The 16,380-nt window shown below is 30.6% G+C and overlaps 1 protein-coding gene across 1 annotated transcript in view; it reads right to left on the bottom strand.

The window, feature by feature from the left end:
• The window catches only part of LOC131848471 (sodium-coupled monocarboxylate transporter 1), a 36,468-nt gene that overhangs the window by 11,487 nt on the left and 8,601 nt on the right, over positions 1–16,380 (bottom strand). The window contains exons 2-4 of the mRNA XM_059198348.1: positions 3,776–4,071; positions 3,214–3,379; positions 1,665–1,776 (exon numbers count right to left, since the gene is read on the bottom strand). Coding sequence (XP_059054331.1) covers positions 1,665–1,776; positions 3,214–3,379; positions 3,776–4,071 — 574 coding nt within the window. The remainder of the gene's footprint in view (positions 1–1,664; positions 1,777–3,213; positions 3,380–3,775; positions 4,072–16,380) is intronic.

Here is a 16,380-nt window from a genome sequence, read left to right as displayed (position 1 = left end):
TTATTAATCATATTTCCATTTACTTATTGATACTTTCAGGTCTTAATAATCAAGTATTTATCTCTATTATTGTAACTAACATTGTATACTAAACATCATTCTAACAAGAACACTACCTGAATATATGGTATAACAGTTACGACAAATAACTCTAATTACAAATAGTAATCAATCTATATGTGCTAGTTGAATAAGGTCGTGCGATGCACATTGTATGGCGGTCATACCTAGGCGAATATTTAATATGTATGGATGTAGTGTACCGGCGCGCCCTAAATTATTTTCGTTGGTCATGTTGCAAAATTTCTATTGATATGTAAATGTTGTTCCTATCCTACCTAAATATCAAGCAGGAATAAAATCAATAGTGCAAGAGTGAGTCCGTTTGTTAAATGATTGACCTGTGCATGTTGTGCATTATGAATCTTTAACTTTACCTATGAGTCAAAATATACATTAATGTTATACTGATAGCAATAAAATATTAATATTTATAACCACAAGTGCACAGTGACACGCATAAACCATGCTATGGATAAAAATATATGTTGAATATATTTTTATGCCCAGCACGGTATATTTAAAACTACATCTTATTCCACAAAAAAAAAAACGATTGACCTGTAACAAAGTAACAAAAAAAAAACTGTATGAGATAACACACATAAAGGTACAAAAATCTAATGTACAATTACCAACAGAATCTACCTGTCAGTGAGTTGGAGTAATTTTCCTTACTCTTAGTTACGTAATGTGTCAAATATATTATGGTTATTTCGAAGTATATGTTATTTTCAATTAAGTTTGAGTTATCATATTAAAAATTAATAAGATGAGTTTAATTCACTGTGAGGATTGCTTTCACTGCGTGCATGCAGCTAAGGCACGTATCTATTTTAAACTATACGGGTTGCTTAATTCATGTATTATGTTAACGATGTTAATACAATACGTGAACTAATAGGGAAGAATTATCATTTCAATTGCAAAAATCTATGAATTGCTCTATATCCTTTCAGGTCTACGCAGTCTTCTTAGGAAATCATTATGGTTCTTGACGAATTCCCCACGATAAGCTATTGCATCTTTAGATATATTATTGCGCACTTTTACAATTAATTAGATTAAAACGCCAATAAGAGATACTCCAGAATTTGAACTATGTTATATAAGTCGAGAGTAGAATGTCATAAGAAGCATAACTACATTTTGAATATGTTACGTTTTACATGTTTGCGAGAGTGCTACTCCTCATCCCACCCTCGGAACAGCTGCAGCTTTCACTAAGGTTCATAACACAACTTTCTTAACCATCTTAAAAGTTTTCGACCGGAAGGAAATAATTGAGGAAAAAAGCCTCTCTGTCGAGAACTTTAACCTGACATTACAGGTCACGCAGCTGGTGTCGAGGCACAACGCGAGCTTCAAAACGTTTGTGGCCCGAGTCACTACCAAGATTCGATTCACGTAGAGAAACACACATAAAAGAATACAGTTATAGACAAGCAGGGCAAGATTGAGCATTAGGCAAGGTAGATACAGGAATCGTGAAAAAGTGATTGATTTCTGGCAACATTGTGTGTAAATACAATCTCCCGAGACTAAATACAGTATATTTAGTTTCGACTAAAAGACTAATCTTAGATTTTCATAAGGGCACTCACCATTAGAGAGAGCGAGTGCTGGCGCGTAAACTGCCACTGATGTGTATAGTACTGTTTGCATCATATAAAGTGCACTTGCATACAGACGAACACTTTTAGAGAACCGGACTTCCTGTAAATAAATACTTATTCCATTATTAATAATTATTGAACGGATTAAACGCAAAACAACGCTGATTTTATTTATAAACGAGTGAGGTTTAAAATTTCTAAATAATGTGACGCCCACACTCAGGTTTTGGTGGTTTAAGAAGATGATGGCCCTGGGTCTCCTCTCTTCTGAACTTGTACCGAGGTGGTGTATTGTATTGTATATTAGACACCATTCCGTATTTAGACCATTTTGTATTTGTAACAGCTGGTTTAAAGCTATAAACTGTTATTTTCATCATCACGGAAAGTCACTACATATGTTTAATTTATTATTGAAATTAGTTTAAGTATATAAGAGAGTATAATGTAATGGAGGCTAAATGTGTAGCAGATATTGATTAGTGAAGGGAAGGAATAGTGAAGGAGGTACATATGTATATATTCGTAGGTACATGGTCAATGTAGAATGGGAACTTCGATATTAATCATGACATTGACCCCAATAATTAATAATAAGTAATTATTTCTATGGTAAGTGGGTAAGATTTTATAATAAGCTGCCAGAATTTCCTCTAAATCTGACATAGGCAATTCAAATTTTATATTAAACAAATTTTATGTAAGAAAGCTTATTTTATAGACGAATTCGTAAATAACAACATCTGGTACTTCTCAACTACAACAACTTACAACTTCTCTTATTGCTTTCATGATTTAAATAATTAAGAACTATGATAGTGTAGCGGTTTTTGTATTGATTGCCGAATGCATCCTTATGTAAAGTGCGAACACTATAACTGTCACATGGTAATTTTAAGAAGCTATGACACAAATGTGGTCTAATGTCTTGAGTAGTGATGCTCACTAAAGAAATATGGTGGCGTGATGGGCCGGGTTATTGGGCTCCCTAAAATATGGTAGAGCGCAGTGATGGATGGATTCGTCGTACTTGTGAACTAATGCTACTTGTAGGGACTGGTCTGCTGTAATCACTACGACTAATTTAATCTTATTTAGTTACTCAACCAGTTGATTGTATATTTAATATTTGATGCATTAATATCAGTTGGTAGTTTGTGTTCACACATAAAAATGTAAAGTTATACATAAATTATTTAAAAGAGCAAGACACAAGTTTATTTCTCGTTCTTCTTGCGATGATGATAATTTCATTAAGAATAAGAATAAATTATTCCTATTTCCAGGGAATTCAATAATTATATTTATTTTATTGATAAATGTCATAACTATGTCATAAATATTCATATGTATTTTATATTATTTTTATATTCCGCTTGTATCTATCTATCTATATACATGTCATGGGAAGTTAGCGAGAATTGAGTGACAGGTGATTTATCTTCATCAATATTAACAGTGAATTACAACAAAAATACAGTAAATCATTGTTTAAGAAATATGCATATATAAGAAATATAAGATAATAAATATTTACCAAATATTCGTAGCAAGAAGTAAGACGAAGCCTCATGAACACAGGTACATACAATTGGCTCGCAATAGGTACTACGAATATAAATGTTGTACAAATCATCCAAAACTGCCCCCCAGCCATATACATTTCCGCCGGGTTTCCCAATAACTCAATAGCTGTTATGAAACTGAAAATAAAAAAATATTTATTCAAATAGTACAGTAGCTAGAAGATAATTCTGTGTAATTTGTGGATATTCAATGATATATAATATAAAATAAGTTTTGTACCACAGATATAACTGAATACTGGTACTTTATATATCAATTTTTGCACTGAATTATACACTATGGCACCTAGTTGACTCCCACAAAATTTAATTCAGAGATATTGGATAGGTTTAATATTTATATGAATGTTTTTAAACCTCCACGGCAAGTATATAAATACAACATATCAATGACTACTATGAAATAAATAACTATATTTTATAATATTAATATAGCAGTGGTATAGTGACACCCTGTCACTGTACTGTTAATATTACCTGGTATGTTTGTGTCGTCTGTATATCGAACCTTACCTTGTAGCCAAGCTTAAGGTCATAGGAAAAGTTCCCATACTGGATCCACCAAGAAGAAAATCATCACCACTTGTTTGTTTCTCTCCAAAAAATCCGTAAAAGACGCCAAACGCACATGAAACTATTAACATTGCCGCTAGTACACTATAATCTTCCCAATTAAACAAAACATTTTCTTTATTCTCGTAACTGGATATATTTGTGCTAGTGGAATCATTTGTCAGCAAAGTAGGTGTTGCAGCGACAGTCAGAAAACTTACGACATTCCAAATCCAAACTATACTAAGTAATGAAGTCTGAAATACATTTTCATTTAATTCAAGTTAATTATAATATAATCCTATTGCAATGATTCTGTGCAATTTTGTTTTTTTAGTAGTGTTAGTGTTATTCTATAGTTTATTTTCTAGATAAAATTTAGTAGTAATAATATTAATATAATGATCTATTTATTTGAACATTACATGTTGTGATGACAGTAAATTGTTGTGTTGCAATCTATGAGTGATGAAAATAATAATAAATGCCAATATATAACTTAATAATAATATAAATTACATGGATTATTACAAATAACGAAATTAATTAATACATGAAAATAAGAAGTCAGTTATATTTACGGACGAAAATAAAACAAACCGTATAATGTTAACGTGCTATTTTCAAATATTTCGAAAAGCAACGACAAATTATTATTATTATTAATAATTTGTTGAGAGTATGAAAGTAGGTTTTTATCCCTCTATCAAATTTTAACAGGAATGAATTGGTGGTATTAAATAACATAAATATTACATTGTAATATTTATGTTATTCAATACGTATGTGATAGGCACGACTTAAGTTCGTATTTAGAAAGTACCACCTATACATCAAAATAAATTATCAACGTTGAAGAAACATCAAAGCGACTCTACCAATATTGACATAAACTATTTGGAATTACTTACTAACTGATGAATGCTATTACTTCATTATTGCGTAAGCATTCCTTTATAAATTTGAAGGGAGGTCTATAAATTTGTTAGTTAGACGGTGGTTTCAATTAAACGAACGTACATATCTATACGTGGAATAACTGAGATCACTATAACACCTACGCTCATGAAATATATCTATATATCGATTCAGATATAACTAACACTATTGCTAAAATATAAAAATACGCTAACATATACGCTATAGAAATATAAGCATTTTTGTATAGACATATTTATTTTATTTAACCACTCATTCGGATAGTAGTCTCATGATAAGAAGAACGAGTGAGAATCGTTAAATATATTTTGATGATTTTCACTGCGATAAGTTAAACCGAATAGATTTCACTCGATATTTTATTTCACATATAAGTACCTACTTAGTTGAAATAATTATGAAAAGTGCTGAAATCTTATTAGATGTTGGATTCAAATTCAAATTCAAATTCAAAAATCTTTATTCATGTAGGACATTTTAGCCGCTTATGAACGTCAAATTTTTACATTATAATTTTTTTTCCCTACCGTCCAGTTCGGTATATAGATCCAATTGAGAAGAACTGGCAAGAAACTTAATTGAATTACTTTTTTTTTTTAAATCCAGTTTATTTATGTCTAACAGTGTCCAGGTGTCTATGTCTAGCAGTATCAGAATCTACTGTCTAACCTTACGCACGGCAAAAGCTACTGAACTCAATTTCGCTGCAAGACTTTGAATTTGTGCACCCCATTGTATTTTATTATCTAATGTGATTCCTAGAAAGACTGTAGATTCTATAAATTCGAGAGATTCGTCATTTAATTTTATGTTGCAATTAGTATTAAAACTTTTAGACAGAGAAAAATTAACACATTTTGCTTTTTTAGCGTTTAACATAAGATAACCGCCTTATGTTCATAATTTTCCATTTATTATTATTATTTTTTTCTTATTGTATTTCTTCTATGTGCACAATAAAGAGTTTATTATTATATTTACAACGCCATAATTATTAGTCATTCTATTAACTTTAAAAATCAATGAAGTATCATCTGCAAATAACACTATCCCGCATCTATCCTGCATGGCATATGGGAGATCATTTATTTATTTTTTATTTATTCATTTATTTCAGGCAACTACGCTCATATTATAAATACCTTATAGACTAACATACATATAATATAATATTTAAAAACTAATACAATGATATTGTCAGTGTGATCACGGCACTGAAGACGGCAATCTGCCACGGTAGCGCCGATACACCACACCTTTCATTTATGTATATTAGGAATAAAAATGGACCGAGAATAGATCCTTGAGGTACACCCATTTGCACAAGTGACCCGTCAGACGTAGCGCTGCTAACCTTTACTTTCTGTATTCTATCAGAATAAGATTTTATTAAATTTAAAGCGTTGTCTTTGACGCCATAAAAAGCAAGTTTTTTCAATAATGTGTTGTGATCAACGCAATCAAAAGCCTTAGAAAGGTCACAAAAAACACCTATCGCATCCATTTCATTTTCCCATGCAGCAAATACGTGTCTGAGCATCTCTGCACCTGCGTCTGTAGTTGAACGACCTTTGGAAAAACCGAATTGACTATTGTGAATTAAATTATTTAAATTGAAATAACTAACAAGTTGCATAAGGATTATTTTTTCAAAAATTTTACTGAGCGCTGGGAGTATGGATATAGGTCTATAATTTATTGGGTCAGTCCTGTCCCCAGATTTAAAAAGTGGTATGATTTTACTAATTTTCATTATATTATGAAATTTACCATCATCTATACATTTATTAAAAATAAAAGCAAGAGACGGCGCAATAATTTCCTTTATACTATCCAGTATTTTAACAGATATACCCCATAGATCCTCTGTTTTTTTATTATTTAGCTGTTTAAATATTTTCATTATTTCTACTGATGTTGTGTGTCTAAAGTTAAATACACCTGATGACTTGCTAACATTGTCAATTAGTAAAGTTTCAGCAGCAGACGGGGAAGATTTTAGAGCCTGTGTCGTAATTAATGGAATTTAGTAAAATAAGATTCGAATGTATCCGCAACCTCTGTGTCGGAATTTACCAATTTGTTATTAATATATAAAGCTATTTTGCTATTTTGAACATTAACTTTTCCAGTTTCGCTATTTATTACTTTCCAAGTGGCTTTTATTTTATCTTTAGATTTAGTTATTATTTTACCCAAATAGAGAGACAACTGTCTGATAAATCCTTTTAAATATTTTCGAATAAGATTTTACATATTCGTGAAATAGGGGATCGGATATATAGCTTCGTTTTTCGTAAAGTTCGTAAAGATTAGCCCTAGATTTATAAATACCAAACGTGGCCCAGTCACAAAACTTTGATTTTACATTAGTTGAAAATGTTTTTGTTTTAAATTCATTGCTAGCTTCTTGCTCAATTAAATTAAAAATATGTTCACATACAATGTCCGGGTCATATTGAGGTATTACGAGACTAGATATTTTATGTTCAATTGTATTTTTAAAACGTGCCAAATTATTTTGTGTTATTTGTCGACATGTAATTGTTTGAGTCCCTTTGGACTCCTTATTTTCAATTATAATTTTTTGTCCATAATGATCAGAGCCAAGACAGTCGAAATTCATTTTCACCTTTACTTCACAATTACAGAAAACATTATCTATACAAGTGGCAGAATTTCCTGCAACCCTAGTGGGTTCTAAAAAAAGATTGTGCAAATCAAATGATTTAAATAAGCTAATCAATCTTAGGCTTATTGAGCATCCCGATCATAAATCAACATTAATATCGCCACATACAAATAATGTTTTATGCCTCCGTGCGACTCGTCTCAATGCTTCCTCCATAGCCAGTTCAAAAGAATCAAAACAAGCCGATGGCGGACGATAAACATAAATTATTATACAAGTAACTAATTCTACGCATGATAGTTCAATTGTTTGCTCAATGGAAGTATTTACAATGTCTTGATGGTTTATAAATTCTACATCATTTTTTAAAAAAAATAATTGAACCTGAACATGAATAGCATTGTTCCTAGCAAAAAAACTAGCTATACTGTAATGTTCAAAAGGACAAATTATTTCATATTGTTTAAGCCAATGGTCTGTCAGACATAACACCCGTACATTGTTAGATTCTAAGAAAAGACTTAATTCTAATTCTTTGCTGGAGAATATTTTGATGAATAATGACCATATCCTGTGGCTTAACCAATGTCGAAGATATTAGTTTAAATCAACACATGTCACATTATAATTATTATAGTATAATTACTAATATTAGTATTTAAATCCTTTATACTACTTATAATGGGATCATAAATGTTATACGCTAGTAAACTAGCAATAGTCTTTTTTTGTTTTTGAGGAAGATAAAAATTACTTCCAGTCATATAATAATTTGTAACAAATTTGTTACTTTCAAAATAAAATATATCATTACAATGATATGTCAACGAATAAATTAAATAATATACTATAAATGAACATATTCTGTTCATTAGTCAGGGATTGAGAGTAGGGAAATGCGCATAATAATATTTTACCTATACCAAGCTCCACTATATTATATAATGATTTTATTAAATTAACTATATCAGATTTACTCCCTAACGCTATTACTAGGGTCCTGTGAATATCATATTTTTCAGTTACTATATTTTTTATAATCTTATATATACCTGATCCCGGAAAACAATTATTTATTACTTGTTGCGATAGGCAGTTCGATAATAAACTACCTAAATCCTGGCCAAATTCATCTGAATAAATAATGGTTCTCCTGATGGGTTCATGTACAGTGCTGTATTTATTTACTTTTGTACTGTTTTTTATGGGTAAACATAAAACGTCTGGTTCCGTGACGGATGAGATATCAATGTTCGACTGATTAAAGTAAGAGAAGTCAGTTTGCGATAAACTCAGTAGGTTTGTTTACGCTTTTCGGCGCCTCCGTGAGATATCCTCTACCGAGAGTGCACTATTGGCTTATCATGCACATGTGGCGTCAGTAATACAATACGGCTTAATTATATGGGGTAACTGTACTTTTATTGATAAAGTGTTTAAGTCACAAAAAAAATGTATAAGATCAGTTTTTGATACGGATGTACTAGAATCTTGTCGCCCATTATTTAAAAAAAATAAACTGCTTACATTAGCATGTTTATATATTAAACAATTATGCATATTCGTCAAAGAACAACCAGAATATTTTCCTCTAAAACAGACAACGATGAATAAATCAGTACGCGACAGCCATACAAGTAAAATAAAAGTACCTACAATAAAACTATCCATAACAAAAAAGAGTCCATTTTGTATGGCGATACAAATATTTAATAAGCTTCCTGACGATATAAGAACCCTCTCTGGAATATTATTTAAAAGAAAACTGCATAAATGGTTAGTTTCCAAGTGTTTTTACTCAATTAAAGAGTTTTTGGAATATTAAAATAATAAATTGTTCCTCATGACATTTAGATTTATATACATATTGACATATACCTACATACAATAATTCATAATTATATAAACAACCGATTATTTAATTAACTTAAAATTTGTACGCTTGATATAAGCAGATTTTGTAAGGGCCATGTTTTTGTATAACATCATATATGTATGTACCCAAAATCTATTGCAAATAAATTTATTATTATTATTATGGTGGGACGGTTGGATATAGTTATCAGACTCTGGTCAATTACAGTGACATCTATCCGTAAGAGAAGCAAACCGCTCCATGTTGTAGTTGCCTAATTTTATTAAATTATCCAACTGATCAGAATATTTATGTATTTCGTTCTTAGCTGATTCGTATTTCAAAGATAAAGGATTGCTAAATATCAAAGATGCGAAAACAACTTTTACCGACTGATGCTTGATAGTCGCTGAAGAATATATTTTATAATTATACATATAAACGAATCTTTTGATACAGTAGGTGTCGAGGATACGTGTAAAGGTAGTCGCTATATATTACGATTATAGTCATAAGCGATCTTTTTAACAATTTCGTGACAAATGCCCTGTAAAAATAGCAGTGTATGTAGAAATTTGCTTTGTTTTATACAAAGCGAAAATCTTTGCATATGTATTTATAACTAAACCATTTCATCTTTCTGTCTTCTAAAGCGTTTCGAAAGCGAGTTAAGTAATAAGTGTTTATATATGGTATTTATTATACCATATATAAACACTTATTACTTATTAATAAATATTTATTTTTATTATTTACCCAGATAGCTTACCTTTTTAAACTGGTTAAATTTAATTAATTATTTATCTATTTAAGTAGATATTTATTTGTACAACTCTGAATATCTTCTCTAAACAAAATATGTTACTTTTATAATTAATTTAGGTAACAAATTAATACTATGTAGCGGAGTTTACTATGTTTATAAAATATTTGGACGTGATTAAAAAGTATTGGTGCTACTTATTGTTAGTGAAGATTCTGTAATTTTTCACTTGACTTCAAAAATATTCATAATGTCGATTAAAAAACGAATGCGCAGATTGATCACTTTCTATAAATGGGGAATGTTTACGAATTAGGTAGGTACTAGAACTTAATAGTTATTTTCGGAAGACATTTTCTAAATTTGCGGTTTAAAACTTTCTTATGACGTTTGTTTTATGTAGCATAAAATGGGATTGAAAATGTAGAACGTCGAAAAGTCTAATTTTTTTTGCATAAAGTTTACAGTGTTTTTATTTTTAGGGATTTAATTGGAAGGTTAGTACTACGTTAGGCAACATACACATCTACACTTTTTTTTTTAATATATTTAACCTTGCTCAAATTACTGCCTAGATATTGTCCCCAGAAACCACCTACGTTTATGTTGTTGTTTAATGACCGCAGTTTGTTACGATACGATCAATTAATTTCATTGTCACAGCGGAACGAGTAATATATCCTGATAATGGTTGGTTGATTCTATGATTGTTTCCTTAATTTAGCACTGTACTATTAAAAGAGTATGTATATAGGTATGGTATATGTAGTACACATAGATAATGTGATTATTAGTGACGTCGTGCGCGTCGTCATGAATGAATATGGAATGTTGCATCCGCCTGCGTTAATGGTGTGCACGGGCGGGGCACCACCCGTAGAGGATGATAGAATGAGAATATTGGTCATCGTTGCAAATTCACCAGGAATAAACCGCATTATTTTCAAGCCCGTGTTAAGGTCGCTATATGCTTTACTAATAATCCCCTCCAACCTAAACGACGGGTTGGCACGCTTTAATGCAATACGGGCAAACAAAATGTGTACCTACTTGTGCCCGGCCCATTACCATTTCAGCACGTCTATCTTAGGTTTCAAGCTATATTTCTGTGACGTTCGTCTCTCCATTATGGTTTAAATAATTATCTGTTCTAAAATTTTGTTACCTGTATATTCGGTTTTATTGTACCTATATCTGTTATTTCTTCCAAATATATGTATATTATGGAGATCTTTGGGGGAGGCCTATGTCCAGCAGTGGACGTCTTCCGGGCTGCGATGATAATGATGATGATGATATGTATATTTAAATACCCACTTATATTCATACTAGCTGATCCAGGTAACTTCGTCTGCATCAAACTTACTAGACATTTATAATTATATTTCGCCCATTTTACATAATATAAATTTATATTATAGTCTATGTGTTACTGTAATGTAAAAGCAATATATTATATATACCTAATGTAAAGTTTCATCAGATATCGACCCGTTCAGTAATTTTTACGTGAAAGAGATAATCCATCCATCTATCCATACTCACAAACTTTCGCGTTTATAATATTAGTAAGATTATAATAGATTAATTTCTGATTTAAATTACTATGCACTTCTAGCATAAGTAACATACTTATTATATGCTTAAGTATTATTAATACATACTATAATAGTGGTGGTATATAGTGATTAAATGCACATGCATTCATGCATGCGCATGTTTCGTTCATTGTGCCACTTAATATGATCGTTATATATACCGGTTTATACCACCTCGCATCAGCCATGGTGGTCCATGGTTGACGTGCGGTGGTATAAACCGGTTTAGCTTAGTTTCGCTCCCACCACTTTATTCCGCTTTCAGTTCTCAATGGTTCGCCCTATTTAACCATGTTGAATTAATAAAGTTATGTACACACTGATGAGAAACATTTATTACAGTTCTAAAAAACAATCAGCATAAATTAGAATACTTTATAATACTTTATCTATTGACTGCAAAAACCATCTTGTCCTCTCAAAGTTGGCGTAGAATGGGCCAACAACACCTGACACTGAATTATTTTGTTTTGGAATCGGCAGAAAAATTTGCTCGGAACCGACTAATAGGAACAGACCAGACCTATGATACTACATTTATACATCATCTTTACATTAATTACGCGTAAGTAGGTACTAGATAGGAGAAGACGTAGGTACTTGTTTTTTTTTACTGCAATTGAATTCGCAAACGAGATGGTTAAACTGATGGCAAGTATCAACCATCGCTTACATACATGAACAGCATCACTAATACTACATCGCCACGTATGTTTGTGGCAAGTATCGCTCAAATCGATTGGAAAAGATCATATTTATTTATCATTACGGAATTGGACTTGTTAGTTTGCAATCTACGGCATAGCGCACCGTATCACAGTAAAAAAATAGAATTACACGCTCTGTTGCCAAACAATATTTAGACTGCCATTTGTATAGAACGTTCTGTAAGATATGGGTGAAGACATAATTTAAAGTAACATTAAAGTTATACAAGTAAAAAAAATATATTAGGCAAATAAAGTAAAATGTTTAGATAGACACAAAGGGGCATTTTATAAGTTGACTGTATGACTGTCTTTGACGAATAAAACGTAATAAATAGGAGTAAAAAAAGAGAATACATCGTGTAACATGTATAGTATAAAAATATCGTTGAATTCGAAATTTCCTTTTGGCAGTTATACCTGTGTCTGTATGCAGTCACTGGCGTTGCGGATATTACTTGTATCACAGATTATACACAATACGAGTACCTGCGAGTACAACCTACCGCAACATTTAGGTAATATTCGTAATCGCGCAATGCTACACATAAACAATTAAATAGATTGTTAAAATTTTGACTAAGTTAGATGCAATAAATACCTACTTAGTTAATATAACTATGTAGGTATTTATTGCATCTATGTACACAGTAAAATATTTAGAGTTATTGGTAGAATTATTTGTAATTATTAGTGATAATTTAGATTGTATATATTTTCAATGCTGAATTATAAAACCATTCAAATATAAAATATTGTCAAATAAATAAAAAAATGTTTTTGGGTTGGATTATCCTTATCATTTGAGGGTATGAAAAATCGTTTACGTTCTGGTCTCACCTATTGCATATTCACACAAAGTTTCATAACAATTGATCGAGCTGTTTCGGAACAGTTTTGTTACAAACATACGAGAATTTTATATATTAGACTAACTGTTATTACACACGACCTCACCCGTGTGTAATTTAATTTTTAAGAAAACAATCTAAAATTAAAGTTGCCTAAAATTAGTCTCGTAAAAAACGATCCAGCCATTTCAGAGATTAGCAAGATTAAACAAACAGGCAGACAGTTACAATTTTATTAAATTAATTTCTTAATGTTAGTAGACATACAATACATTCATATATTATTTAATTAAAAGCTGTTAATTTGAAATTGTAATTTCAATTAACATGCACTTAAATTGTATTTATTTCGGTAGTTTAATATATAATTGAAGTTACGGCCTTGGAGATTTCTCACTGTAAGCAATTATTAAAATAATATGATAAATCAAGACTACTTAATTTTTCTATCATTCTACTAATATTATTATTATAAATATGTTTGTTTTGATATTTATAAACCATAGAGACCATTTCCGAGATTTACAAATCTATCCATCCTATGTTGTTAAAACTGCAATGATGCTGCTAGTGTCTGTATGACCAACGGACTTCACTTGATCAACATTAGAATGCTCAAACTTAAAACTTTGAATAAAAGAGAATTTCGCCACTACAACATTGAAATATTTTTGAATTAATAACCTTCACTCACATTTTTTAACTTTAAGTAACATACCAACCCATAGCCTCTTATAATTATTTATTTGTAAATGTACATTTTGGTCAGTGCTGCGTTTTTAAAATAAAATTGTAAAATATAATATATATATATATAATAAAACTTCTCGTTTTGTTGTTTTATTCTCTATCACGGCTAATAAGGCAAAATATGAGATTAATAAACGGCAATCTAAAACTATGGTTACAGTAGAATAGTATCACCCGCATAAACGCATTAGATACTACAATAAGCTCAAGAAGTAAACAAGCGAAGACCACTAATCACGTCATAGAAAGCTTACGCTAATCAGTACAGCACGCCTCTTTTAAGTAACCATTGTTCTTATGAATAATCGTAAAAATACATAAATTGAAATCATCACAATCCTATATTTTAGACTGTTTCTGCCATGTGACATAAGAATCTTGAGTGACAAAAGGTATTTCGTAATATTACTACTTTAACCGGAAGCAATTAAGCTGGCTGGTATCAGAATAGATAGGTAAAACAGCGGTACATACAAAGAAAGAGGACTTTGTATAAAAGTACTCTCTATACCTTTTCTTAGCAATCCACAATATTGAGGTACTCGTGCCTTATACATAGCTCTATACCTATACCTACCTAAAGACTCACATAACTCTATTCGATAAAAAAGAAATCTTTTCTTTATAGCAATAAGTAATAATTTAGTAAAACAATACAGTAATTATAAACATTAGGCGTTTATAATTACTGTATGATTCTTGTAAAGTTACATATTTAAGAACTATGTCCATTATAAAAAATATATTTATATAAGGCTGTTTATTGTATTATTAAATTTGAAAAAAAAAACAGCAGATTATGTGTATAATCTAATAAATTAGAACAATATACATTGTTATCATATTTTATACGCAAATGTTATACTTCGAATAGATAGGTAAAGGTATCGAAGTGAGGCGAAGAGGAAGTCGTACCTCTTACAAAATGAAATAAAAGCTTCTAGTACTCTTAATTAGGAAATTTAGATATACTTATCTAAGTCTGGTACGTACCTATAAAAAATCACAACTAGTTTAAACTAGTTTGCTTAGCATGAATGCTACGCCGAAAGTTGGTTATTGTACTGTTAAAAAAATATTAGTTAATAAATGATACTTTACTAATTTAAAAAAATATCTATTTTGCTAGGAGTCAATTGTGCATAACTTTGGATGGTTATGATAGTATGTGTATTCTGATCGCATACATATACAGTACAGAATAAATAATTAGAGCTGATTTGATCTGGTCTTCTTTTCACTACCTTGGCCTTTTAAATATAATTGATGCCCGTGCTATACCTACTTTATTGTTATATAATTTAATCTTGCATTTCATCATGCTAATGCTTATCGCATTACTAAGCCATTGATGCAATGCACTGTGAAATGTTATGTTCTTCTAAAGAAATTAGTTTTTCTTGGCCTTTTTTTGTAAAATTACGCAACATTTCTTGACTATCCGAAGCAAAGCAACATGTCAAAAGGTTATTCGTGATGAAGCTAATTATCCTACACTAGTAGATTTTTTTATTTCAACCATCAATGTCGAAATGTAAAACTTGCGAAAGATTACATACCTATAGACATAGATTCGAATACGTTTTAATTACAGTTTCGATGTGAGTTTTATTATCATAAACTCAGTAAAGATACATTAAAATTTACTTACCTTTAGTTTACTGCTAATCGTCGAAAACATTCTTCTATTTTATGTGGTTAGGTATTTCCAAGCGACTGTTGCATGTAATGCTTTTATATCTTCAAAATGGTGCAGTCTGAATTTTTAAAGTACTTAGTAATAATACATAAACTATTGTCGGACTTAAAATTGTAACGTTTAATAAATCGCTCTCGGAAGCGTACTGAAAGACCAAGATGTCGCATTGATATGGAGCAATCTACACAACAATTAAACAATACGATTCAACGAGAAACATAAATTGATGCGTGTGATTAGCTTTTACGCGTTTTTAAAGCACTGTATCTCCAGCATCTGCCGTTATTTAAATAATAGCTACTGTAACTTATTTATTTATAAATAAAAAAATAAATGTGACGATTTCACTAAACAATGCTGAGTAATGTTTAAGTTGTTTACAAATACCGATAAAAAACATAACTTGCGATTTCGTTTTTGACTGTGGTAGTTTGTACGTATGTAGGTATGTACCATGTACATATGTATTTATTGAGATATACAGTATAATTGGTGGCCGAATATATTTATAATTTTAGCATAGTGGTTAAAAAAAAGGCTAATACTTTCCCAATAAAAGCTTACACATTAAAATTGACAGAGGTGATATTTGCACATCACATTTAAGTATTTTTGACAGTTTTTTAGTACTTGGTCTGTTTAGTTTAATACCGCTGCGTAAATTGTCCTTGTTTATTATTATGGGGAGATTAGCAATCGACGTCGCAATAATATATTAAACCATCCAGCTAGTGATTAGTGTTGAAGATCTATAACTTACTGTGTAATGAGT

This window comes from Achroia grisella, unplaced genomic scaffold (genome assembly GCF_030625045.1).
Source record: "Achroia grisella isolate CSIRO2021 unplaced genomic scaffold, CSIRO_AGI_Agris_v1 utg558, whole genome shotgun sequence".
In the NCBI taxonomy this organism is placed as follows: Eukaryota; Metazoa; Arthropoda; class Insecta; order Lepidoptera; family Pyralidae; genus Achroia; species Achroia grisella.
This window is presented reverse-complemented; position numbering and strand designations above follow the sequence as displayed.